At 40.2% G+C, this 27,245-nt stretch overlaps 1 protein-coding gene across 50 annotated transcripts in view; it reads right to left on the bottom strand.

Annotated features, from left to right (window-relative positions):
- Positions 1-14,838: 14,838 nt before the first annotated feature.
- The window catches only part of TTN (titin), a 275,095-nt gene continuing 262,688 nt past the window's right edge, over positions 14,839-27,245 (bottom strand). For all 50 annotated transcript variants that reach the window (XM_049615442.1, XM_049615431.1, XM_049615432.1 and 47 more), the window contains 9 exons: positions 26,612-27,187; positions 26,170-26,475; positions 25,216-25,809; positions 19,466-25,080; positions 19,182-19,338; positions 17,355-18,046; positions 17,099-17,252; positions 16,262-16,564; positions 14,839-16,129 (listed from right to left, as the gene is read on the bottom strand). In XM_049615442.1, the coding sequence (XP_049471399.1) occupies positions 15,831-16,129; positions 16,262-16,564; positions 17,099-17,252; positions 17,355-18,046; positions 19,182-19,338; positions 19,466-25,080; positions 25,216-25,809; positions 26,170-26,475; positions 26,612-27,187 (8,696 nt within the window). In that variant the 3' untranslated portion in view covers positions 14,839-15,830. The remainder of the gene's footprint in view (positions 16,130-16,261; positions 16,565-17,098; positions 17,253-17,354; positions 18,047-19,181; positions 19,339-19,465; positions 25,081-25,215; positions 25,810-26,169; positions 26,476-26,611; positions 27,188-27,245) is intronic.

The raw sequence follows: 27,245 nt of genomic DNA, 5'->3' as shown, positions 1-27,245 counted from the left end.
AAAAGGCCCCGAATAGCCAAAGTAATTTTGAAGAAGAAGACCAAAGCAGGAGGCATCACAATCCCAGACTTTAGCCTCTACTACAAAAATAATTACCTGATTTTAAAATTGGCTTAGTTTTTTATATCCAATTGCAAAGATTATTCAAAGGGTTAAATGCTCCAAAACATCATATAATCTATCAAATTCCTTTTTTTTTTTTTTTTTTTTTTTGACCTTCGGGGACCTTTCTTCCACAATCCTTCATCTTCTGCCATCTGGACTGTTGTTTTCTAGGCCTGTGCATGGCTCAGCGGTCATTCTGGGACCTACTTTGTTTTTTAGTTTTATGTTGGATTTCCCGTTTATTGGATCCTATGACTTCCTATTTCTTGATTCACTGCCCCTTTTTTTGCCAACGTGTGTTCACTACTGAAAACTTCCTAGGAAAAAGTGTGGCAAGCTGAAGATTTTGAGGCTTTACAGGTCTGAAAATGTCTCTACTCTTGAATGGTTGGTAGTTTGGAGTATATGTCGAAAATAATTTTTTCTCAGAATTTTAAAAGCAGTGCTCCATTGTCTTATTGCATTCATTATTTCTGTGAGAATTCTGAAACTATTCTTTCACACAGACCTGTTCTTTTACACTCTGGAAGCTTTTAGAGGCTCCTCTTTACCCCTGACGTTTCATGATGTTGTGTGGGTCTTTATTCATGCCAATGGGTACTCAACTTGGTGGAGTCTTTCAATTTGTAGACTTGTCTGTTTCATTTATGGGAATATTTCTGTGTTATCTTTTTGACAATTTTCTCTCCTCCAGTTTCTCCATCCTGTCTTTCTAGAATTTCTATTATTTGAATGGTGGAACTCCCAGATTGATCCTCTAATTAAAAAAATTTTTTCTCTCCGGTTGTTCATTGAGTTGTATTATATTTGTTCTTTTTGTTACCATCTAGCTCTTCCATTGATTTTTTTTTTTTTTTTTTTTAGCTATGTATTTTAATTTCTAAGATTTTTTTTTTTCTCTCTGTTCCTTTTTTATGATACCATTTCATTTCAGTGGGGATCTTTTCTTTGGAGCCATTTGGTTTCTCTAGAAAGGACTCCCAAGTTTTGGTAGGGTAGAAAAAGAGGGCTGAGGACCCCAGAGTTTATATGGTGGCTTTTCCTTAATCTCTTACTTTCAGCGTCCCTATGTCCTGACCCGCCCCACTCCAGCCTTCTGTGGATGGTGACCCTCTCATTCAGTTTCTTCTGTGTATAGAGGTTGGGTGGGTTGTCTGGCTGTGGAAAGTGGGAAGAAGACGTGGGGTCCAGTTGCTTTTTATACAGATTTCTAGTCCTATATTCAGCTGTATACTTCACTCCCTTTTTCTATAACACCTGGTACTTCCAAGTCCTGAACTTATTAGGTGCTAGGTAGAATGTATTTGTTGGCTTCTCTCTTCTGGGGACTAAGGCTTTAACTTCCTCCATTCTGCTAGATTAGTTATCACACCTCCTCTTGTTTTCTGTTGTTATGAACTTTATTAAAATCTCATGGCTGTATAGCCTGTTTTCTTTGTCTTTATGGATTAATACCATTTATATTCCTTTGATCTCTTTTTGGTGGGGTTTGGAGGTAGAGAAAACAAATATAAGTGGTCAGTCTACTGTATTTAACTGGAAGTCTAGATTTCAATTCAGATAGTGTGTAGAAAGTAAAACTGTGTGTGTATTATTCTGTAATTTATTGTTTCCACTTTCTAATGACTTTTAACTAATATGATTCTACTGTACTACCTACCTTATAGGGTTGTCGTGAGGATTAGAAGAATCAATACATCTGAAGCAATTAGAACAGTGCCTGACACTTGGTGTGTGTTAAATCAGTGTTAGCTATTATTAATATTGTTGCTACCATTATTATTTTTACTACTATCACCCTTATTTCAGTAATCCATTAGATCTAGATTAAAATGTTTTCATCACAGGAAGAATTATTGACATATGGAAAAATCTAGTGTTTGATAATATTGACCCTCTTTTGACTAGACTTCACATGGAATGTTCAGGGGTTAGATGTAATCTTTCTAAGATACATGAAAGCCTTAAAAAATCCAATCAGTAGTGATTACTGCATAAGATTTTAAAAGCATATAATAACAATTTTGATGTGTTTTTAAGCTTTATTGGTATTGTGTTTTGATCATCTAAATATGAAGTATAGAAAATAAATTTATGGAGGTGATGTTTATTATGCCTTTCCTACAGCCAGTAAATGTATACTCTTTGAGTATGTAGAGTATAGAAATGGACAAACAGTGGACTCCAGTCACTGGATCTATGACCTTGTCAGTGGTTGTATAGTTTTCAGAAAATGTTGTGAAGTTATAAATCAAAATGTCTGCATAATCTCAGTTATTTAAAGTATCTTCTTTGTATCTAGATTGAGTGTATGATAATGCTGAATTCTAATTCTTAGAAGTGAAGTGGCATTAGGTGCTCACACTCCTCTTTTTATGGGTAGAGAGCTGCATACTTTGGGGAAGTTTTTTTTATTTATAAGGAGATTTGCATTCTCTCTCACTGAAGTAGAGTCCCATGGTTGTGACAAATGGCTGTAAATATTAATACTATTAGAGGTGAGAAATTTTTCGTTTTCTTTTTTTAAAGATTTTAGTTTTAAGTAATCTCGACATCCAACGTGGGTCTCGAACTTACAACCTTGAGATCAAGAGTTGCTCGCTCTACCAACTGAGCCAACCAGGCACCCCGAGATGAGAAATTTTTCTACAAAAGAAATAGCCAGTTACTTAGTGTGAATAAACTTCTTTGCAAATTATCAGGTTGACTTTGCTAGTATAGATGAAACAGGGAGACATGGCCAGGGTTAAAACCGTGCCTGCTATTAGCTTGATGTGGGCATTTTCCTCTTTCCCGATGGGAATATTATTGTGTGCCCTTACTATTTGCTTTGATATTTCATCTCTGAAGATTTAATGTCTACAGCTTTGGAGCCCTTATGCTGTCTTTTCTCCAAATGCAGTAACTAATCTTGTGTATTTTCACAGGATAGAATTTTTCTTTTCTCATAATGTGCTTTCCCCAAAAGAGTATTTTGTTGATCTCTGTGATAATAAAACATTTGTAACACTATGGGCCAGTTGCTTTACCACATTATAGCCTTGTAACAAAGATATTAAAGTGCAGGCATACAAAAACATCCAAAATATGCAGAACTAGGATTAACTCATACATGACTGATCAGCATGATGAATATTTTGTTACTATATCCTGAAATACTAAGTGTTTAAATTAATCTGTTTATTAAAAAATTTTTTTAATGTTTATTTATTTTTGAGAAAGAGAGAGACAGAGTACGAGCAGGGGAGAGGCAGAGGGAGAAAGGGAGACACAGAATCTGAAGCAGGCTCCAGGCTCTGAGCTGTTGGCACAGAGCCTGACGTGGGGCTCGAACTCACAAACTGTGAGATCATGACCTGAGCCGAAGTTGGACGCTTAACCAACTGAGCCACTCAGGCACCCCTAATCTGTTTATTTTATTTAGTATTTTAGTTTATATGCTTTTGGGCTACAGTTAGTTGCTGAATAAATAGCCACACACAGAATTTACAGCAGGATATATTAGGTTTTTATTAACTGTGATAGATAAAACAAACGAATCAATGTACAGGGATATTAGCAAATTCAGAAATTCCTTTGACATCATGAAGGATAGTTTATATGGGTGATGTATTCAGAATATCAACGATGAATAAAATGTCTGACTATAATGAATTCCTCCTTAGTTTCATTCTGTCCAAGTGAGAGGAGGATGCTGTTGATACTCTTTGTGCTTTTGAAAATTTGTCACAAAGACTGTTTTACCCACTGAGCTTTCAGTATAAAGTATATTACCAGGTTTGGTAGCACGGGGACAGTCAGCAACAAAGGAGAGAGAACAGTGTCACGAAGGGAGCCATAGCCACCAGGAGCTATCCCCCCACACTCTTTTCTTTCCCATCTGCTCTCGGCATTAGCAGAGAGAAGTTGTCATTTTGGATGAGATGTAGCAGTTTGGGAATAAAGACTAATGAGTTATGTGCAACGAAAAGGAGGCGTTCTAGGGAAACTTGTCAGCCTCACTCAGTCCCGCCATCTTCTCTCAAGACTCTAGACTTCAAACTCAGAGAGCTGGGTTATTTCCCACCCTTTCTCTTATTTTTTTTTTTAAAGCAGTACCTGAGTATATTCTCTCTATTAAATAATCATTTAGACTATGAATAAAGCAAAAGTTCACCTTGACACCCCCACTCCCCCTGAGATAACCACTCTTTTCTGGTGGGTATCCTTACAGACCTTTCCTATGCATTTTTTTAAAATATGAAATTTATTGTCAAATTGGTTTCTATACAACACCCAGTGCTCATTCAACAGGTGCCCTCCTCAATACCTCAATACCTCAATACCCATCCCCTCCCCTTCCCCCCACCCCCATCAACCCTCAGTTTTTTCTCAGTTTTTAAGAGTCTCTTATGTTTTGGCTCCCTCCTTCTCTAACCTTTTTTTTTTTCCTTCCCCTCCCCCATGGTCTTCTGTTAAGTTTCTCAGGATCCACATAAGAGTGAAAACATATGGTATCGGTCTTTCTCTCTATGACTTATTTCACTTAGCATCACACTCTCCAGTTCCATCCACGTTGCTACAAAAGGCCATATTTCATTCTTTCTCATTGCCAAGTAGTATTCCATTGTGTATATAAACCACAATTTCTTTATCCATTCATCAGTTGATGGACATCTAGGCTCTTTCCATAATTTGGCTATTGTTGAAAGTGCTGCTATAAACATTGGGGTACAAGTGCCTCTATGTATCAGCACTCCTGTATCCCTTGGGTAAATTCCTAGCAGTGCTATTGCTGGGTCATAGGGTAGATCTATTTTTAAGTTTTTGAGGAACCTCCACACTGTTTTCCAGAGTGGCTGCACCAATTTGCATTCCCACCAACAGTTCAAGAGGGTTCCCGTTTCTCCACTCCTCGCCAGTATCTATAGTCTCCTGATTTGTTCATTTTGGCCACTCTGACTGGCGTGAGGTGATATCTCAGTGTGGTTTTGATTTGTATTTCCCTGATGAGGAGCGATGTTGAGCATCTTTTCATGTGCCTGTTGGCCATCTGGATGTCTTCTTTAGAGAAGTGTCTATTCATGTTTACTGCCCATTTCTTCACTGGATTATTTGTTTTTTGGGTGTGGAGTTTGGTAAGCTCTTTATAGATTTTGGATACTACCCCTTTGTCCAATATATCATTTGCAAGTAACCTTTCCCATTCCGTTGGTTGCCTTTTAGTTTTGTTGATTGTTTCCTTGCAGTGCAGAAGCTTTTTATCTTCATGAGGTCCCAGTAGTTCATTTTTGCTTTTAATTCCCTTGCCTTTGGGGATGTGTCAAGTAAGAAATTGCTGCGGCTGAGGTCAGAGAGGTTTTTTCCTGCTTTTTCCTCTAGGATTTTGATGGTTTCCTAGGCATTTTAATGTGGGTGTATACGCAGTCACTCAGATTAGCTCATTGACAGCAAGGTGGCACATCTGTATGGTGCAGCTGGTGACACAGAAGGAGGTAACCCTATATATCTTCACAGGTACTTTCTGTGTGTGACAGCAGAATAATTTTGACCTCTGCTGTTGTTGACCCGACTGACATTTATTTTGGCTCTTTTATTTTCTTTTTAATCCTCCTTTGCAAGGGACTGTGAATTGACTGCCTTTCTTTCTTTCTTTCTTTCTTTCTTTCTTTCTTTCTTTCTTTCAGATAGCTAGAATGAGGCCATTTTCTTTTGAAAGGCAGTCCTAGGATTTCTAGTGCTTTTCTTTAATCGTGCATACATGAATGTGTTTGCATGTATGTCTTTACATATAGTTTCTTGGTTGTGGACCATGAGACCTGGAATCATTTTGTTTTCCGATACATACATACAGCTTTACATTTGTTTTCACAATTGATTTTACAAGTTTACCTACAAAAGATAGAACACGTTTGCTGGAGAAATTACTATGACTCAGTCAAAATAGAGTTGTATTTTTTGTTTGGCAGCAATCAAAAGTGTGGCCTAGAGGCAGTAAGCATTAAGCATCCAGATTTCTGTCTTGGAATGTATACATGGCCATGTGATTAAAACTTTATTTGACAAATTTATATGGTAGATGAGCATACAATAAATGTCTTTGAAGTCTTACACCAGAATCAGACTGTAGTTGAGTTAAATAGGAAGTTTCTAGACTGTGCCCTTTTCTGTGGTATTTGTGGTTGCTGGGACTTGCTAAGTTATGCAAGTGTTCCAGCACGCCCAGAAGACTGTCTAGAGTCCCTTGCTACGATGTCTAATTTTGGTGAGGCTTTACAGTACAAGTAATATATACAATTGCTGTTTGGCTTATTATTTTTTGTTTGTTTGTTTTCTTGTTTTGCAATGGTTGGCCAGAGAGAAATGTGTGGCAATAAATACCTGTGGTTTAGTATTGTGGCCATGGATGGCATACTGTCTTTTTTTTTTTCCTTCTGTGCCAACTCTGATCAGTTAGCTGTAGCTTCCAGGGATTCTGAGTTTGAGGCTAGGATCAGCAGAGAATAACCCACCTACTTGATTAATGATGCCCGTCATGGGTTTGGTGGTAAGGTGTGGGGAATGGTGGCAAGGGTCATTCAGAATACAGGGCAATGATTGTGGTCTGACTTTCCATAACTTTGCTACGTTACATTTTTTTAAGAACTCAAAATAAAGTTGAACGACTCATAATTGATTCCTTGTTTTAAGTTTACACTATTATACTAGGATGAACTTAACCATATGTATATATTTTCAATGCAAACAAAACTAGCCATCGCCTATTCAGGCCAAGTATATATGTGTGCATAAGTAACACGCACCATTCACTTACTAACATTGCTTTGGTGAGTTCGAAGACCTTTGCAACCTTGACATTGGTGCTCAGGAAAAAAGACCCCAAATAGTGCCATACTTTTAAAAAACTTTAAAAAGTATGAGTTTAGCAAGTGAAATTCGATAGCATACCAGTGTTTTATAGAAGTCACCTTTTGTGTTTCATTGCCCTTGGTCATCTCTTGAGAGACCGTTTTTTAGTTCATCTGCAGTTATACCTAAGTAGCAACACTCCTTAGATGAGTTGTCCTTTCTCCTTGCTGCATTTTTAAAATAGAGGCCATGGTTTTGGTGCAGGGGGTGGGGCAGATGTGCAGATTGAAACTTTTCTTTCTTGCTTTTGTGAATCAGGCCACGTTGGCCACACAGTGTCCTTGAATATGGCTTGAGTCATGAAGCCTAGCAAAATGTACTGGTGACCTACCATTTTTTGACCTCATAACAGTATGTTTTTTGGGGACACATGGCTTCCTTTACCATAATGTTTGTATCTGTATCTGCATCTCTCAGACTCAACTCCTGCAGGTGTCTTTCTTTCTTCTGGAGGAGAATGAAGGGAGTGAGGGAGTAGATATAGTTTTAGATGAGGTTTTTAATAGTTCAGATTCATTACTAGCTTGACCAAGAGAATAGGAAAGACTCACTGTGTGATTTTTGCCTCTGGTTTTCAAAATTCTGTATGTTATTTCAACCTTTCCTTTCTGCCAGCTCTGAAGAATTCATGGTTGTATGTTATGTTATAAAAATCATGGTTGAATGTTAAAAGTAAATTTTTAAGAGCTTTCCAATATTAATCTAGCCAAAGAGAAAGTCATAGGAACTTTGCTTATCCTACCTTTCCTTTTTTAAAATTCTTATTCACTTTATCTTTTTGTCCATTTTTTAATGGCTCAAACAAAATAGAAAATTGAGATATAATTGACATATAACATTATGTTAGTTTTTTTTAAAAAATTGAGATATAGTTGACATATAACATTATGTTAGTTTCAGGTGTTTACACATAATGATTCAATATTTGTAACTTTTTCTCCGTGTTTAATTAATAATGTAGAGTCTCTTATAATAGCCTCCCCAATATTTCCATATTTGGTGAAACTGTTTTAGAAAACAAAAGAATCACTTGGGAAGAGTGGAGAGTACAAGAGGGAATTTAAATTTAAGATAGCTTAGGGGCACCTGGGTGGCTCAGTTGCTTAAGTGGCTGACTCTTGGTTTCAGCTCAGGTCATGATCTCAGGTTCATGAGCTCTAGCCCAGCATCAGGCTCTGAGCTGACAGCTACCAAGCCTGCTTGGAATTCTCTCTCTCTCTCTCTCTCTCTCTCTCTCTCTCTCTCTCCCTTTGTTTCTGCCCCTCCCCTACTCACCCTCTGTCTCTCTCTCTCAAAATAAATGAATGAACATTAAAAAAATTAGGATAGCTTATATATTTATCCAACTTAAAAAATTTGTTCAGTCAATATTTATTGACTGCTAAGTGCCATTTTGTTAACATTCTTATTTGCTGTATAATTCTTGAGTGCACTGAAAACTCACTGCTTTATTTTTAATAGTTTAGATAAATTGACTATCTTAAATTTAATTGGCTGTCCTAAATTTTCACTTCTTTTAGTTAACTAGTTGAATAGTATTTATTATTCACATTTGCACACCAACTATTATTTTACCTAAATGCAAATAAGCAAGCATTGGAAAATATCACGGTCGTTTTAAAACAGCTGTTTCTTTATGTATATAAATATTATTAAAAACACAAGCACCTGATTTTTTTGCTTTTGAAATGTTTTTATTTTGGGTTAGTCATAACTAATACACATAATGGTTTTTGCAACAAGTTTGTGGGTACTTAATGAACAATTTGTAACTTTAGAAGTTAAATAAATTGGAAATACTGAAAGTGATAGAAAAGCTAGTCTCTAAAAAAACTTAATAACCTAATAGCTTTAGATTGCTTTTAGATTGATATAACTAAGCACTTTAATATTGAAACATTTTCAGAATAGGATTTTTGTTCCCAGGGGAAAAATAAACTTGATTTTAAAATATATGTATACTTCGTTTTTTTTTTTCTCTTCCCAATGCCAAAAGGTGTACTCTCTATTTTTGTTATGAAAATGCTGCTTGTTTAAAGTATTGTAGCAATTTTATAAATCAATAAACAGAACCATGTTAACAGCATGGGGGAAGCTTTAATAAATTTGCCATGTCACTAAGAAAATTTAAGGGCAGCATGTTTTGAAAGTTTAAGGAAGGGTAACTCTGCTTTTAAAATAATGTGACGGTTTGCCTGCACACTTAAATGTAAAATCTGATTGGCTAAATTAAATTAGTGGTGTGATGTGAGAACAGATTGTAGGAGAAGGAATAGTTGACCTTTAAATGAAAACATTAAGTGGATCACCTTGTTTGGCTAGATCAGGGGTTCTCCACCTTGGCTGTGCATCAGAAACCCCCAGGAGCATTCAAACTTCCTTATGGTTGGCCCAGACCAATTACAGCAGATTTGGTAGGGGTGGACCCAGTTCTTGATATTTTTTAAAGCTCCCCCACAATTCCAATGAGTATCCAAGGCTGAGAACCACTGAGGTAGGTGGAAGCTCTCACTCCTGATTGTTGTATTTAGGAGATATATTATATAGCATTCAAGTTTGGGGCCATCATCTAACAGCCAGAAAGTCCAAACATTTTTCAGGTCCTTAGTAGCATGGCCTGATGATCAGCAGCATTGGCTTCATTGGAAGCTTGTTGGAAATGCAGAATGTCAGGCCCCTACCTCAGGTCTACTGATCCCCAGGTTATTCTCAGGTATTTTGGAGGTGATTTAGGGTAAATGTAGCTCTTGATACATCCTGCCTTCAGCTTCTGTCTCTGGTTGTCTGTCCTAGGTAAGTTGTGATATTTTCATACAGGGTTGGAAAATGAAATTAGTGCTGTGTGCTCACATCAGCAGGTTACAAGCTAGAGATGATTTTTCTGATCTGGAGCACATGTAAAGGAAATGATGCCCACTATGACCATCAGCACCAAACTGCACTCTCCCCAAAATGGGGAAGAAAAAGACACTGAAAGAATGGTCACTGGGCTGAAGGCCATGTGTGCTCTTTCACTCCCTGCATACAGCTTTCTTACGTATTAAGGAAAAAAAGAAGTTATAGTCCTTGCAAGAATACTTCTTCATACACATCTTTATTTTGATAATTCTTCTCTGCAAGAGAAAGTTCCTTTTAAGTAAGAAATTTACTCATCCCAGTCTCAAATGGAAATGAATAAAATCAAATCCTCCAAATGCTCTGGAGTGTCTGTCCAGCGCCCAGCTCTCAGAAACCTCCCTTATCATGGCTGTGGTCCCCTACCTTAAACATTCCAGGAACTCTCAGCTGGCTTCCCTGTGTCTAAACACGCACTGAGAACAAGGCAGATTACCTCCTTCCTCTAAAGTTGGAAAGGTTCTTTTCTATTATTTTTTCAGAGCCCATAACATGGTTTACAGAGAGCTTTGGCTCTCCCATCCCTGTTCACGTGATATGTTGGGTTAGATAAGCACCCTATTTCCAGGTGTGGAATTGCAGATGGCAGTGAAGGGCTCTAAGCTTTCTGAGAAGAGGAGTTGACTACACTGGAACTGAGAAGCCTCTTTATGGGGAGTGACCTGAGGGGATTTTGCTGTCTGCCCTACCCTGTAACCATAAGGACCCTGAAAGTAGAATACAATCCTCTTCTCTCTAAAGAGGCCCTCCCTCTTGCACTCTCGCTCTCGAGCAGGTTTGAATTTTGATGTTGTGAAAGGGTGGCAAGACCACACTGATAAGTGGGGACCTGGCTTCTAGTTTCAGCTCTGCTACTAACTATGTGGCTTTGGGCACGTTATTCAAAGACCCTGGGTCTCAGTATTCTCTCCTTGCACCTTTCTTTCTGGTGAATATCTCCATTAGGGGCCCCTTAATTGTGGTCCTTCCATTTATTAGGGCATCAGCCTCCCATCTGGTCTTGGCCTGCTAGACCTGGTGATGTCCCTTCTCTGCATCTTCTTTGAGTTGTTCTAAGCAGGGACATAAGGGTAGAGGAGGTACCCAGCCTCTCCTATAGATGGTGGTGAGGTTCTCAGCGGATTGGGGGAGGAGGAGTACCTGTGGGCCTCACCTGACTACAGTGCCCTCAGACAGAACTGGCAGCTGTCAACAAAGAGCTGATTTTGTTCATGTGTTAGAACTGCAGGGAAGAATTCTGTCTTCCTGTTCCTAAGTCTGAGACTGGTGTCAGACAGGGTCCCCTCAATATCCCTAGAAACTCCCCCTATAATTCAGGATATTTGTACCTATTACATTCTTCGCAAGAAGCATTTGGCATCCTGAGCAGCAGAGCTCTGGAAAGATTTTCCAAAATGGGGCTTATCACTGCCTCTTTCTATGGGGAGCTATGAGTATTTCTCAGATAGATGCCTTGGCATCTATCTGCCTGCTCCCTTTGAAACATGTAGGGCAGTATTTCTTAAACTTTTTGAATCACTGACATCTTTAAAAATGAAATGAAAAGTAGGAGTCATGTCCCTAAAAGATACACATAGGCATAATCTCGGTATGCTTATGGACCCCTAAAAATACGAGGATAAGCATGAATTTCAGGTTTGGAGTCCTGACTTTGAGGACATGCTGCTTTTTCCACAGGATTCCTGACAGATTTGAAAGCACTGGTATGTCTGCTCTCTCCTCTTGCTTCTTACCTTTTCTTAAAGTGTAGTAGGAGTGAGTGGGAGTCATCCCCATGAGCCACATTCTCAACACGGCACCCTCAGGGGAGCTCAGCTTGCTGGGCTGGACTGTCCTACCTCTCCACTGCCAGTTCCACGGCAGCAGTCATTGTCACTGGGAAGGCCGTGGGCACTAAGGTGCCCTCTCCTCTCCACAAGTTCCCTCTCTCCCACACCTCTTATGTGCCCAGAGGGTCTACCAGCCTGGCTTTATTACTGTATTCCTAAGACCCCAGACAACCTTAAGAAAGACCTTTCCATGAATGGTTATAAAGCTCTGGAGCCTTAATAACTTAATTTTAATAATTTACAGGACCACTATGGGCTAGAAATTTGGTGTTAGGTCAAGGTCTTCCTGTGAAGTCCTCCTTCCTTTCCAGGTAGAAATAAGCTCATTGATGTAGAATGGCAAGCAAACATGATAGCTTTCTAAGAATAGCTAAAGACTTGTAAATCTAAAATTTGATCAAGTACTTTGCTTGAATCTCTTTCATGCTCCTCCTTAACCTCTTAGGGAAAAGCCCAAACTGTATAATGTTTCTGAGGCTTTTTGCAGTGCTGCCTTTCCTCTTGCCCCCAGCCCTTCAGAAGCTATTGTACCAGCCTTACTAATCATTTTTTCTACTTTCTTGAAAGCCTCTGCAGGTGCAAAGGTCCTCTGCTTGGAAAGCCCCACCCTGCTTTTCCTTATTCTGCCCACACTTCAGGTTGAAGCTTTGACAGGGAACTTCCTCTAACCTGATTGTTCTGCATTTCTCTGACTGGATCAGATGCCCCAGCGGTATGGTTTTGAGCACTTTTTTTTTTTTAATGTTTATTTATTTTTGAGAGAGAGAGAGACAGAGCATGAGTGGGGGGAGGGTCAGAGAGAGAGAGAGGGAGACACAGATTCTGAAACAGGCTCTAGGCTCTGCGCGGTCAGCATAGAGCCTGACACAGGGCTCGAACTCCAGAACGGCGAGATGATGACCTAGGCTGAAGTTGGATGCTTAACCGAGCCACCCAGGTGCCCCTGGAGACATATATATATATAAAATAATATATATATAATAATATAAATATTATATCCATCATCAATTAAGTTTAGGAAGCACTGTCCTGGAGAATCACAAACACATTTAGCTCATCAAAGACCCTGAGAAGTCCTGCATAAAAAAGTACAATTATCCATGTCCTAAGTTTATTTGGCTGTGAAACACTTTTTTTCAAAACATCTACCAACATCCTGAGGAAGAGAGTTTGGGAAATATTGACCCAGAGATACCAAAAGGCATAAAATTAAGTTTTAAGCCTTCACTTTTTATAATCTTAGACTAAAAATTGATGGGCCAATCTATTTTTAAAAATTCTGTTTAGCAGACACTCTTTCCTCCTTTTACAAGGAAACTAAACTTTTTCTGTTTGAATTTTTCAAAGTTATATTTGGGGCAGAGTAAACAAATACAAATTACTTTCTCTTTTTGGAGCACTATCATAAAACATTCTTGAATCAGTCTCCATAGAGACCATCATTTGAATATGTTATTTTACCTGCTGTTTGTGATTTACCTCTCTCCTTACCTCTACATGGTTCCTCTATATAATCAGCTACTATTGAAAACAGGTAATAAGTTCACGTGGCTGCCCCATGTTGCCTGCCTAGGCTGCTGCTTCTGCTAAGGCATAAATAGAGGTCAGACCTTGCCTCTGGCGCAGGTGTTCTTGGCTAGATAAACCGGTGCTCCTCCCCTCTCCCCTCCCTCAGTGCCTGCCATGACTGCGAGTTGCAACTACAGGAAGTATGAAATCTTTGCATCATGAAGAGTTCTCCTGAGCATGGACTGTAGTACATGTGAGGATATTAGCATGTTGGGGCTGGGAATCATCCTCAGGAATCACCAGTAAGTTCTGCCTCTTATTTTAAGGTAAGAATAGGCATTTAAAATGGTTACCTGACATAGTGGATGCTGTTGGTGCTACCCAGGTCCCCCAGGGTACGTGTACCCCACTGGGTTTCTTGAGTGTTGGCTGTTTAGCTACCCTAGTCTGCAGAGACTGCCCTGGTCAACAGGTACCCCTCCTTACCTGGGAGATTATTTCCCTCCCCACCTTCCATCCCCCCAAACTCACAGCCTGTAGCTGCTGGCTGGTAAGGGGGTACAAAAGGTCAGCCCCCTTGTTCCAAGATGGAACCAACTGTGATACAATTTATGTTCCCTTGTGGGATAGGGCTGATGTCCCCACTGAGTCTAGCTTAACCTTCTTCCTCTGTTCTGCTTCCCTCACTCCCTTTTTTCTGAGATGAGATCAACTGCTTCTGTAGGAATCCCTGTCTTGGGCTCTGTTTCTAGGGAATCTGACTTAAGACAGAATACTTGCTGAATAAATTAAATACCCCAATTTTGTTTTAGAGAATAAAAGTTGACAGTATATGTACTTCAGCTTTGGCCACTTGTATTGACATTTAGAAGGCAATTGTACTTACATTTAAGAGGTAATTCATTAGGTCAGTAATCATCTTTATTGGTTTACAATTATGATTAATTGAAGTGGATAAATACAGATTTTTCTGGCACTAGGTATTTTATTAAGTATAGAATAATTGTTTAAAAAAGCATGGTAGGAGTGTACCATTGAACATGTGTTTTTTTAGTTTTGAGAACCTTTATTTTGTCTCAACTTGGAGTTGCAGTAGGGGATATGGATTCAGTTGCACAACATCATTTTCCCTGAAGTTATCATCTTCTCTTGACTGCATTCCTTTGAGGGATAGGATCTGTATTATCTTGCTCAGTTTTGCGTCGTTCCCTATGGTGTCTAGCACAAGATAGTGTGAATTGTAGATGTTTGGTATTTTTGATGGATTTAGTTGAATGAGTTCCCATAAAAATATTTTTCTTCATAAGTTTAAAAGATGTAAGCTGTTATTTTGGTTTTTTTTTTTTTTTAATGACTTTTGAGGATGAATTTATCCATGAGAATCAAATCTATGCTTTAAAAAATGTTGACTATGTCCAACACAATAATTCAAATATTTGCTTTAAGGAACCTATCGTCATGGGCCATTTTGAACCCTATCGTCATGGGCCACTTTGCCTGATCTGTGATCATTTCTGTGATTTGTTCAGTCATACTCCCCAACCCCAGGATTTCACACAAAACAACCAACCACACATTTTGAGGTGCAGATAGCTTGCTTTATTTTGTTGTTACTATTTCTCAAGGAGGTCCAACAATTGTAACTAATAATCGAATTTATACCTGCATGAAAGGAACTACATCAAATTGACATTCTGGGCAGTTAGTAATCTTGTAGTTGTTTTTAGTTTAACGACAGCTTTATTTTGTTGTTGTTGTTGTTGTTGTTGTTTTTTGCTGTGGCTCATTGCTTAGTTGCCCCAGTTTCTCAGGTTTCAATGTAAATTTAGAGCTACCACACGAAGGCGTTGGCTGCACCCCAGAACCTCCAAGAGTTGACACTGCTCTGGCAAAGGAATACTTGAATAGCTTGGTGAAATGAAGGGATGGCCAGGCGATGTTACTTTTCCAAGCTATCCCCGCATTCTCTATGGTCAGAGACAGTGCAAAATGAGCGAACAAAGTGTTGGCCGTTACACTCTGCTCTGGTAATATCTAAGTCATAATTTTGAGTGTGACATCATCAGAAAATGTAAGACGTTCAAGTGTTGCTTACAGGAGGGTAAATGCAAACATCACCAATGCCTTACATTCCTGATTCAGTAGGTATTGGTGCACATGTCAGGTTACACACATGGCATCATCTTTTAGGTGGATAGGACATCTTCAGTGGGGAATTTCTCAACCCACTGAGGCATACTTAGACATCAACGTTATGTTGAGGCACAAAGATTAAGTGTTGAGCAGGGTATTCGTTCCATAAGAAACTTTCTCCTGCCAACAGTTAGTTTCAAAAGTTACATTGTAAAATGTCATAAAATAAATGGTACAAAACTTTATAACCGTCAATCCGGCTATATACAGTATGTACATGTCACTAGAAAATGTATATTCTTAGGTCAACAATTATGAAAAGATTGAAATGTATAATTTTGAACTTTGACTCATTTAGGTTGATACACAACTACTTTTTCTTTTTTAATATTTACAGATCAGAAAGATTAGTCCATGTGAATCATGTGTGAAAGGTTAAGAATGAGTAGGAGTATGAGAGCACAGGCTCTCTTAAATAGATCGAATGTTTATATTCACAGTGGCAGAGTCAGATCCAAATTCATTCCCTAGACTAAGGGTATAAAGTCCACCATCTTGTTTCTGTACATCCATGATGATTAGAGTTGTCAGGTCATCCGTGTTTTCAATGTGGAATCTCCCGTGTTGTTCTTGATGTTGAATTTTTCTTCCACCACGGGACCATGTTATTTCCGGGATAGGCTCACCCGTAAAAGCACAGGCTACTGTTAAAACTTTGCCCTCATCAATGCTGATGTCAGAGGGAAGAGCTTCAATTTTAGGTGGAATTCCTTTATGGAACAACAACAAAAATGTTTTAGGAACTGAAAACACAATGATTTACTTTCTACTAAATTGTATGAACTAAAGGCTATACTGTACTACTAGGCTTATCTACCTCTACCAGTAATTTCATTGCTCACCTCTTATGCCTGCTTTAAGCATTCTACTAGTTGAGCTTTCCAGTTGTGTCATACTAGATTTTCCCATAAAACTGCTGGAACTCATTTCTACAAAGGACTCTTGCATGGAGGACATGCTTTGGGCAGACATGCTTGCAAATTTCATTTCAGTCATGCTGCTAGCACTGCTGCTGCTGAAACTGCTGAAGGAGGCCTCCTGCTTAGAGGCAGACATTTGGACTGACTGAGACGAGAAGCTTCCTTGCAAGCTCGTGTCACCACTTGTCCTCAATACTACCTCTCTGGGAGGTTCTTCAACTAGAGCTGTGGAGCATAGCAGATACACAGTGAACATTGATGACATCCGGTTAATTGGTGACATCTGACATTGACTTGCAGAAATGGAAAACTTACACACACACACACACACACACACACACACAGTAACGTAACCCAAACAATTTGCTGTGGAAGCATAAGCAAATACATACATTTGTCAAGAGCTAGCTCAATGTCTCCAAGAAACGTATCTTTTATATTTCTATCATTGTATTACATGCAGGTGCTAGAATAACTGGGAGAAAAATGATTAGTCATATAGAAAATAATATAGATTTTGTGCATTCTGGAAACAAATGTAACAGGGCACTTGGTAGCTTGGCTTTGAAAGTTAATTTATCCACATATCTGTTTAGCTGTCAAGAAACTTTGTAAGGATGAGGGGAGACCTGTGCCTCTCACTCACGGAATTTAATAAGGCTCATCGGAGTTGGTTGTGCTCGGAAGACAAAGGCAAAAAAACAAAAAATATATAAAGGCCTTAAGCAAGTAAAAAAAAAATGGGAAAGATCTACTTACGAAGGACCGTTAAGGAAGCAGTAGCTGAACACTGGCCATGGAAATTTTTGGCCTTAACTGTGTACTTTCCACTGTCGCTTACTGATGCATTTCGAATTTCAAGAGAATATACATTTCTGGAGCGACTTACACTGATATTTGAAGAAACAGAAATCTAAAATGTAAGGGGGAAAAAAAGAAATGTTTCTTTGAGCTCTTCAGGAATAGATGTGCCATTTTAAATTTCCTTCAATGACATATTCATAATTAAACTTACTGGCAAGTTGTTTTTAAACCATTCGATTTCAGGGGATGGCTCACCACTGATTTCACAAGAAAAGAGAACATTTTGTCCTTCATTAATATTTTGAGATCTGGGCTGTGAGATGAAGGCTGGAGCATCTGAGAGTTCTTTGCTCAGGGTTAAGTCATACTGACACTTGATGATCCCTTGGCTGGTTTTGCCAATGCAGGTGAGAATCCCTTCATCTTTGTGACCGGCCCGCTTGATGGTTAGGGTCTGATCACTGCCTGAGACACCGTATCTGTACTCTTCAGAGTTAGTGAGCTCTACTCCATTCAGTACCCATTTCACATCAGTGGCACCAGCAATGTTGGCTTTTAAGGTCACTTTCTGACCATCACTTATGCTCATCTGAGTAGAAAATGCTTTAATCTCGGCATGTGTTCTGATTTCTTCCGATGCCTGTGATGTTTTAGTGATTTCCTCATGGACAATGGATTTTTCCAGAGAGGTTGCTGCTGATTTCTTGACTTTTTCGGAAATCTGAACTTTTGAAGCTTCCTCCTTGATGGCTAACTTTTCCTGAGATTTCACTTCTGACATTTTCATTTCTTCAGAAATGAGGGCTTTTTGGGAAATTTCCTCTTGGACAACCGCCTTCTTTTGTGATAAAACTTCAGAGGTCTTTTGCGTAGATACTTTCTGTGCCTCAGTGTCTTTTACAGCTAAAAAAGAAACCTCTGTTAGGTGTTAGGCGAACTTAATTGAAAAGAGGTCCCACCCTTTACTCTTTTGTAGTTCTGCAAGTGAATAAATAATATACACACAAAAAAAGTTGTCATGCATGATTTTTGAGATCAGTGTAATGATTCTTTAAACTAAATTGAAGATGGTTCTTATGACTTAAGGGAAAAGTCTCAAAAGAATAGTCAAATTATTTAGGATAGGTGTGGATTTAGGAAATTTTGATTAATAAAAAAATTGAATTATGTTTTAGAAGATTGAAGGAAAGCAACCTAATTTTTTTTTTTTTAATTTTTATTTAGTTTTGAGAGGGAGACAGAGACAGTGTGAGCAGGGGAGGGGCAGAGACAGAGGGAGACACAGAATCCGAAGCAGGCTTCAGGCTCCGAGCAGTCAGCACAGAGCCCCATGTGGGGCTCGAACTCACGAACCATGAAATCATGACCTGAGCCGAAGTCGGATGCTTAACCGTTAACTGAGCCACCCAGGTGCCCTTGAAAGCAACTTAATTTTAACTGGGAAAAGTAATATAGCTCTTTTACAAACTGCACCGCTTTGGAAAATTAGCAAGAGTGAAAGTTTATGGAAGCAGTACCATTCTGTATATTCACCTGACTTTATTCCTAAATATTCTTGGGAGCAGTGGCTGCCTCTTTGGAATCTTAAGTAATACCACATATAATTAGGTACCTGATATGTGCTTTTTATGCTACTATTAGGCTTTCTTTAAATATGTGTATTTGCATACAAATGGTATTCTGGAATTTGGAAAACAGTTTTACTGGGTACCTCAGTCAGTTAACTGTCCAACTCTTGATTTTGACTCAGGTCATGATCACAGTAAGTGAGAAGAAGCCCCACATCTGGCTCTTCCCTGACAGAGTACAGTCTGTTTGGGATTCTCTCTCTCCCTCTCTGCCCCTCCCCTGCTCATGCTCTCACTTTCTCGCTTTCAAAATAAATAAATAAACATTAAACCTTAAAAAATGAAAACAGTTTTACTTTAATATTTGTGTGTGTGTGTGTGTGTGTATGTGTATGTAAGGGAGAATGTTTAGAAAGTTTCCTTAATATCGTTTTTCTGAAAAATATTGGTACGAACAAAAGCCAACCTACCTTTTATAGTTAATTTACAGCTAGAGGACACAGATCCAGCTGAATTTGTTATGGTGCAAGTATAAAGCCCGCTGTCAGAAGTATCAGTCTTATGAACTTCTAAGAAGAAAACTCCTTTGTCTTCAGAGAGTTTATATTTACTTCCTTGTGTAAGAGCCTGCAGAATGCAAGTTATTTGAGTGTTAAAAAGTGAGTTAAGTTTAAACATTTTTGTGGAGATGGAGATGAGGGAAGAAGTTAGATTTTTAGGAGATACCATCAGGAGATAATTAAGAAATGGTTACCTTTCCATCCTTTGTCCAGATGACTGTCGGCCGTGGTTCTCCAGTAGCTTTAACTGAAAATTTAGCAATGCTGTCTGAAGAAGCAGTTGTATCCTGCAGCCCAGTAACAATTACTGGTTTGGAGGAAATTGGTTCAGGAGCTTTTGCTTCCGTTTTCTTGGTTTCTGTAGACTCAGCAGTTTTCTGAACTGCTTTCTTAGTTTCTGATGTGCTTGACACCTGCTCATGGATACTCTTAAAGGCTTGTCCTGTAAACTGGAAGTTAGTTTTGGAAGTTCCACCTTCACTAGATATCTCGCAAATGTATTCTCCACAATCCGATTCCGTGAGGTTATGGATCTTGAGCTCATAGGTACCATCTGCTGAATAATGAAACTGGAAATGCCCATTTTCCTTCAGTTTCTTGCCATCTTTATACCAGGTGATCTCTTTTGCACATAATGCACTACTTTCGACTGCACAGGTCAGCTTTGCAATATCTTTAGAAGCTTCAGCCTTCAGGGACTGAGTTATCTTGGGTGGGACGGAGACTCGGAGCTGCTGAGCTTTCTCTGTCGGTGTGGGTTTTGTCTCTGTGGGTGATACGGATTTTGGGTGAGAAGTAACTGGTTCTGGGGATTTCACTCGTTTTGGAGCCTTACTGGTTTCTGGAGATTTCACTCGAGGCTCTGGGGATTTGACTCTCGGTGGTGATGTCACAGCCTTTTCAGTAGCCCTGGCCTTTTGAACAGTCAGAGTAAACTGTGCTTCTTGCTTCCCTTCACTGTTTTCTACCACCACGCTGTAGTTGCCCTCATCAGAAGCCTGGACTGAAGAGATCTCGAAGGTCGATTTGTACTTTGTGGTGGTCACTTGGTGGCGGGCAGAGGTACTTATCACTTGTCCTCCACGCAGCCAGATCACAGCGGGCACCGGCTCACCATCTGTGTCGCAAGAAAACCTTGCGGACTCGCCTTCATACACGGTTATGGACCTTGGCTTTGTTAGAATTCTTGCGGCCAGAGTCGTCTTGATCTTTCTGTGTGTGGATTTTTCTTCCAGCGACTTTTCTTCTACTGCAGCGCTTTTCATTTCTGCAGATGCGTGGTGTTCATATGCTAAGAGACTTTCCCTTGTCTCTGTCATCTGTGACTTCACTTCCCTGACCGAAGAAGAAGCTTCCATCTCAGATGTTTTCTTAAATGATGAAACCGCATACTCCTCTGTTCTTGTTAGCTCAGGGAAGACAGACCGGGGGACCTCTTCGTCTCTGCGTCGGGAAGCATAGGTGGTGTAATCCCCGCCTGTTACATCCAAGGTCGCGTAGTCTGAAGCCTCACCTTTGTAGTTGGTGCACACAGCACGGTATGTTCCACTGTCCTCGGTGTGACAGTCCAGAATTTCCAGGGTCAGGACCCCGCTCATGTTGGTGTAACGAATCTTACTGCTTTCTTGGAGTTCAACGCCATTATGGTACCATTTAACCTCGGCAGTTGGCTTAGACTGAACGTTTAAGATAAAACGTGTATTTTGGCCATATGGTACCCTGTGGGAGCGCATTCTCAGTGTGATTCGAGGCGCATGGTCCAGTGTAAAAGGCTGCTGACTCAATACTTCATACATCCTTTCTGATGTCTTCTGAGTCTTTAAAGCAGCTTTCATGGACTCGTACCTGGAAAAGATATCAAATCTTGCAGACCTCTCAAATCTTGAGAGTGATCTCTCACTGGACACAGGGCTGGGGGAACGTGGGCGAGTTCTCTCTGGAGTAGGAGACCTTCTTTCTGTGTCCTCTTCATATTCCTCCTCTGGTTGTCGACGTGGCCGGATCAGCTCGGACACTGGCCTCATTAACTCAATGTAGGTTGGAGACAGGGAACGCCGCCGCCTCAGTAGTCTAGACACAGATGAGGAGGACTCTCTTTGAGCATGTTTTGAGATTTCGTATTCTTCCTCAATTTCTGTTATTTCTGTCACTTCTCTCTGTCGCCTGGATTTCTTTCTAGACTTTTCCTCCTTTGACATGTGTTCAAGCTCACTTTTGTATTCCGACAGTCGCTGGGTGGTAGTAACTGGGCGAAGCAACTCTTCATCTTCTTTCTCGGCCATGATCCTTTGCCGTTGTTTCGGCTGTCTGTAGGAGGCCCGGGCGTGCCGTTCCCGCAGTTCTGCATAACTTGTGCTAGTCTCCTCCTTCATGGGGATGTGATAGGTTGAATATCTGAAGTCTTTTTTTGTTTCCTCTACCTTGACATGAGCTTGTGGTGAAGAGTAACGCAGGCTAGAAAGCTCAAAACGTGGAGGGCTTCGGCTTGGTGGTGAGGCTGAGAAGCCTAATTCAAGCTCTTCTTCAAGACGCAGCCTCTCTTCCTCTGTCCTTTTCATTGCCAAGTAGTCATCAATGGGCAGGAGAAGTTCTTCATCCGACATGTCTCCAAGAGAACGTCTTCTAGGTCTGTAATAAAAGTCATAATCAGGAGAAGGTGTGCGGCGGCGGGCTGGTCTCACCATTTCAAGATCATCTTGGGACAGTTTGGGAATACGCCATCTAGGTCTGTATTGATCTGTAATGCGTGGAAGAGGCATCACATAGAACTGTTCCCATCTGGAAAGGCGGATGCGCTTGGGTCTTTTCTGTACAACTCTGTCAATTTTCCCAGGCATTTCATATTGATCACGTATCTTTTTGTACCATTTCATGTCAGACATAGGCACAAATTGCTTAATGCGTTGGTCTTCTTCTATTAGAGTCTGTTTGTATTTGCGTGGCTCTGGTACTTCATAAGGCATACGGAGTTTTCGCTCTTCCTTCTTTTCTTCTGTCTCAAGTCGGAATTCCCCTTTTACGGTCTTGGTGCTTACAGCTGGTTTGTAAAGGATGGCAGCTTCTCTCAGAGCCTCTTGGGCCACGTGGGTCAGTGGCACCGTTTCAGTGCCAGAAAGAATTTCAGCCATTCTTAGTGTCTTGTCAATTTGCTTTTGTACGTGTCGTTCACGCTCCTCCTTACTCTTGAATTCTTGTTTGACATACCTTAGGCGTTCCACTTGTAGGTGAGCCTGGCAGCTGGTAGATCCAGCTGTGTTTGTGGCTGTGACCCTATAATAACCTGTGTCTTCAGGCAAAGTGTCCCTGATGTGCAAAGCATAATAATCCAAGCCTTCATGGAGAATTTCAATGTTAGGCCCAAGGGACAGTGGCTGACCATCTTTCTCCCATTTTAATGTTGGTGGGGGGATGCCAGACACTCTGATCTCAAAGCAGACACTTTGGCCTTCTTGGCACTCTGCGTTTGCCAGCAGCCGTTTGAACATGGGTCTTAAGGTTGTATCTGTTGGCGGTGGGTGTGGGGTTACAGTCAGCTTTGCCTTACAGCTGTCCTCACCATATTTGTTCCTTGCCACAACAGTATATTCAGCATCATCATCCATAGTTACACTGCTGATTGTTAACTGGTAAAGACCCTTGTCAGACTCAAAGGTGTACTTTGCATCATCATCACCTGGTTTGATTTTCTGACCTGACTTATACCATGTTACACGAGGCTCGGGGTGGACAGTTATAGTTACTCCAAACCGGACATTTTCACCCACATAAGCTGTCTTGTTATAGAGAGGCAAGGTAAATTCTGGTGGCCTTTCCAGAAGTCTCATTGTGTCAGTTCTGCGCTTAATTTTCTTCATGGTTCTACGGCAGTAATAGTCATAAGTTTCTCTCACACCTTTAACAAATAGCTCTGCATAAGAACTGTCTTCACCGTAGTCATTGACTACTTTGCATCTGTAGGTACCATCGTCAAATCTGGTAATGTCTTTGATGTACATGGTGGCTACTCCATCTGCATAGGTGATTTCATATTTCTCACTGTTCTCCAGCTGTCTGACTCCAAAGTACCAAGTCACTTGGGTAGACTGATCATAGTTTTCAATTTTGCATACGTATTTGGCATATCCTCCTTCTTCGCCAACTGCATGCATTATCTGTCCAGAAACAGGGCCAATTTCAATGGATGCTACTTTAACTTTAGCGACACTGACTCCCCTCTGCGATCGAATTGCACCGCCGCAAGAGATTCGGGCTGCTGACACAACCATGTTGAGGTCTTTCTTGATCAGAGTGTGGTAGTAACGCCGGTGTTTTAATGTCCTGATGACTTTAGTACTGACTCTTTCTATCTTCTGCTTCAGCCATGGATGCTGGAGTGCCTCAGATGCTGTCATGCGAGATTTTCTCTCTTTCACTAACAGCCGGTCAACAAAATCCATGGCTTCGAGGCTAATCTCTTTGAATGCTTCTTCATCAAAAGTATATTCGGCATTCATGATGTTCTCAATTATCTGTTGGTTAGTTTCTGCCAGGAATGGATTAATACCACTTAACAGCACATATACCAGCGTGCCAAGTGACCACATGTCTGTGGCAGTGCTGACAACATCATGCTGGTGGACTTCAGGTGCATAGTATTCTGGGGCAGTGAACAGAAGCCTGAAGTTGTCCCCTGGCTTCAGCTGACGGGCTTGACCAAATTCTATGATTTTAATGACGGAGCTCCTTCTTGTTTGGTAAATGATATTTTCTGGTCTAATGTCAAAGTGTCCAATATTATGACTATGTAAGAACTCAAGTGCTTCACAGACCTGGCGAACATAACTTACGATCTCTCTTTCGTTAAGTTCAAAAGCGCTTGTGTTAATGCGTTCAAATATGTCAAGTCCTGATATGAACTCAAAGATCATAACTAATTCTTCCATGCTCTCAAATGATTCGTGGAGGTATAAGATGTTTCTGTGTCTAGCAATGTTTAGAATGGAAATTTCCTTCTTTACCAAAACCTGGTCAGTCCCTTTGACTTTAACAAATTTGGCCATGTAAGTCTTCTTTGAGGATGTTTCAACACAACGGTGGACAATTCCAAATTGACCACGCCCAAGATCTTCAGCAATCATATATTTCTCATAGAGTTCCTTAGTTGAAGAGTGAGATGCTTTAGTCATGGAAACTTCCCTGGTTTCGTCTACCTCTTCATCATAGTTCATAGCTCTGGTCTTGTCTTCTTTGGTTATGGTTGGCTCTGAAGGCTCAGAAGGCTTACTCAGGCCAAATTTGTTTTCAGCTATCACACGGAACTGGTAGCTTGTTTTTCCAAATAAGTTGACCACGGTGTAACGTGTTTCTCGGGCCTGTCCTACACGGATCCATCTTTCTGCAGTAGTGGCACATTTTTCGACAATGTAGTTGGTAATTTTGCTGCCACCATCAGAAGCCGGCTCAGTCCATGTTAAGTTGACAGAATCTCGTGAGACATCACTAACTTTGACTCCTCTGGGTGGGTCAGGAACATCTGCCACATCCAGTTCAACAGTCTTCTGATCAATTCCAAATCTGTTTTTAGCACAGACCACATAGAAACCAGCATCTTTTCTCTCTACTCCATTGGGGAAAACAAGTGATGTGAAAGATCTTGTGACAATAACTTGGTAGTGTCCATTATTGTCGATCAGATCTTGTCCTTTCTGCCAGGTGATCACAGGATCTGGTTTGCCACTGAAAGGGATCTTGATGCTGACCACCTCACCTCGGAGAGCGTGAACCGCTCCCATGCCTTCAAGCGTTTTAGGCAAGTGTATCTTAGCTGGAACTGTATCAGAATAAAAGAAGAAAGAATATAATTTAGCAATACCCAACACTATTTAAGTGCAACAACCACCCCCACGAACCCTAATTAATATGTCATCTAGCACCAAACTGATGTTTATAGATTTGTAGTATTTACCTTCCACTTCCAAGGAAGCCGTGCCAGACACAGATCCCCCTTGGTTGGTAGCTCTGACTTGATAAACTGTGGCATCATCATCTGTGACACTTGCAATGATGAGCTGGTGGTAACCACCCTTAAACTCTTGGATCCTGTACTTTAATCCATCTGCAATGATTTCTTTGCCTTGTCTGTACCATTTCACAATAGGTTTTGGGTGACCAGTCACTTTGCAGACCAGGGTAGCATTGCTCTGATATCTGACATTTAGATTTCTCAGTTCCTCTTTAAAGTGTGGCGCCTGAATTGGGACATCAGATTTAGGAATGGCAGGTTCTGATATTTCACTCCATTCACTTTCCCCACCTAGGTTTTCACATTTCACACGGAACTCATATTCAAGACCTTCAATAAGGTTTTGCACTGAAAAGACAGTTTCTCGAATTTCTTCTGTTGTCACAGCAATCCATTTATTCTGCTTCTTCTCACGTTTCTCAAGGTAGTAATTTCTAATCTTTGCACCTCCATCACTGGCAGGTGGCTTCCAAGCCACAACACAAGAATCTTTTGTGAGAGCAGTAATAGTTGGTTTGCCAGGAGAACTTGGCTTTTCTGTTTCAAAGAAACAAAAAGGATTTTAGTCATGAGGTGAAACAAGCTGCTCTATTAAAAGCTTAGTTTTCAAAAATAAAATTTTATGAACTCCAAAGTTCTAAGAATAGCTATGCCAGAAAAACGAAATGGGTTACTTTATACTAAGAAACTTATCAAAACACAAAGTTCCTTTTTAAAGAAGAAGATGGGGTTCGTTTTTGCCCTTAAGGATGTGCAAAAATTCAATTTAAATGGGATAAAAGGTGCTTGTACTTTGCCTAAGTCTTGACTGTTTTCTTTCAAAAGTTATATCTATTAACAAGAGTTTTACGTAAAGATGGAATTTTGCCATATGAAGATTGTAGAGGTTGTACTCACCAAAAGGACTCTTAATGATCACAACTGAGGCAACCTCTAGAGGGTCACTGATGCCATAAGTGTTCTGAGCCGAAACTCGGAAGTAATAGCCAGCGTTTTCTGTGAGGTTTACAATTCTACAGGTTGTCACTGAGATGGCTGAAGACACCAATTGCCATTCAGCCCCTTCCCTGGCCTCACATTTCTCCACCACATAGTTGGTGATCCAGGAGCCTCCATCATCTGCAGGCGGTTTCCAGCTGATCACTGCAGAGTTCTTCAATAGAGCTTCTATCACAATTGGTCCTGTAGGTTTGTCGGGTTTATCTGTTGGGAGAAAACACAATTGTAGTGGGTTTTTTTTGTTTTTTTTTTTTTTTTTTTTTTTGTAGTGTGTCTCCTGAGATCTATTTTTTCTTCAAAAATTAAAAAAAAAAAAAAAAACTAAACTAAAACGAAATACCTTGTATTTCTACATCAAGGATGGCATCAACTGTTCCAAAAACATTGCTGAGCTGAACTTTATATTTCCCAGCATGAGTCTTACGTTGGACATTCTTCATGACAAGATGAGTATAGTGCTCAGTGTTTTCAATAGTAATGTTTTCTGAGTTTTGCAAAAGTTTCTGGCCATAGAACCAAGTGATGGCAGGTACCGGACGACCAATGTACATAACGTGAAGTCGAAGCGTCGAACCCACAGCACCATAATACTTCTCTTTCAGTGGGTAACCAGGATGGAACTGCGGTGTTGCTTGTAGGAGAAGCTTACTACTGGTTTCTACCTCTCCAACCTCATTTGTAGCTATGCAGGTATAAACACCTTCATCTTCTTGTTCCTCTGTCATTACTGTTAAAGTATGTGTGCGTCCGTCTGAAGACATTTTGTACTTCCGGCTTTGTACCAGCTCCTTACCAAACCGGTACCATTTAATATCAGGAAGAGGCCTTCCAACAATCTGGCATGAGAGTTGAGCAGCTTCGCCCAATGTGGTGGTAACATCCTTCATTTCTTTGCGCACTCCTGGAGCCTCTCCAGCTGAAGGATATGAAAGATAATATTAATGTATTAATATTACTACCAAATCTGTAATCCT

The sequence above is a fragment of the Panthera uncia genome (genome assembly GCF_023721935.1).
Source record: "Panthera uncia isolate 11264 chromosome C1 unlocalized genomic scaffold, Puncia_PCG_1.0 HiC_scaffold_3, whole genome shotgun sequence".
In the NCBI taxonomy this organism is placed as follows: Eukaryota; Metazoa; Chordata; class Mammalia; order Carnivora; family Felidae; genus Panthera; species Panthera uncia.
Note: the sequence above shows the minus strand (reverse complement) of the source record. Positions and strands in the feature narration are given on the sequence as shown.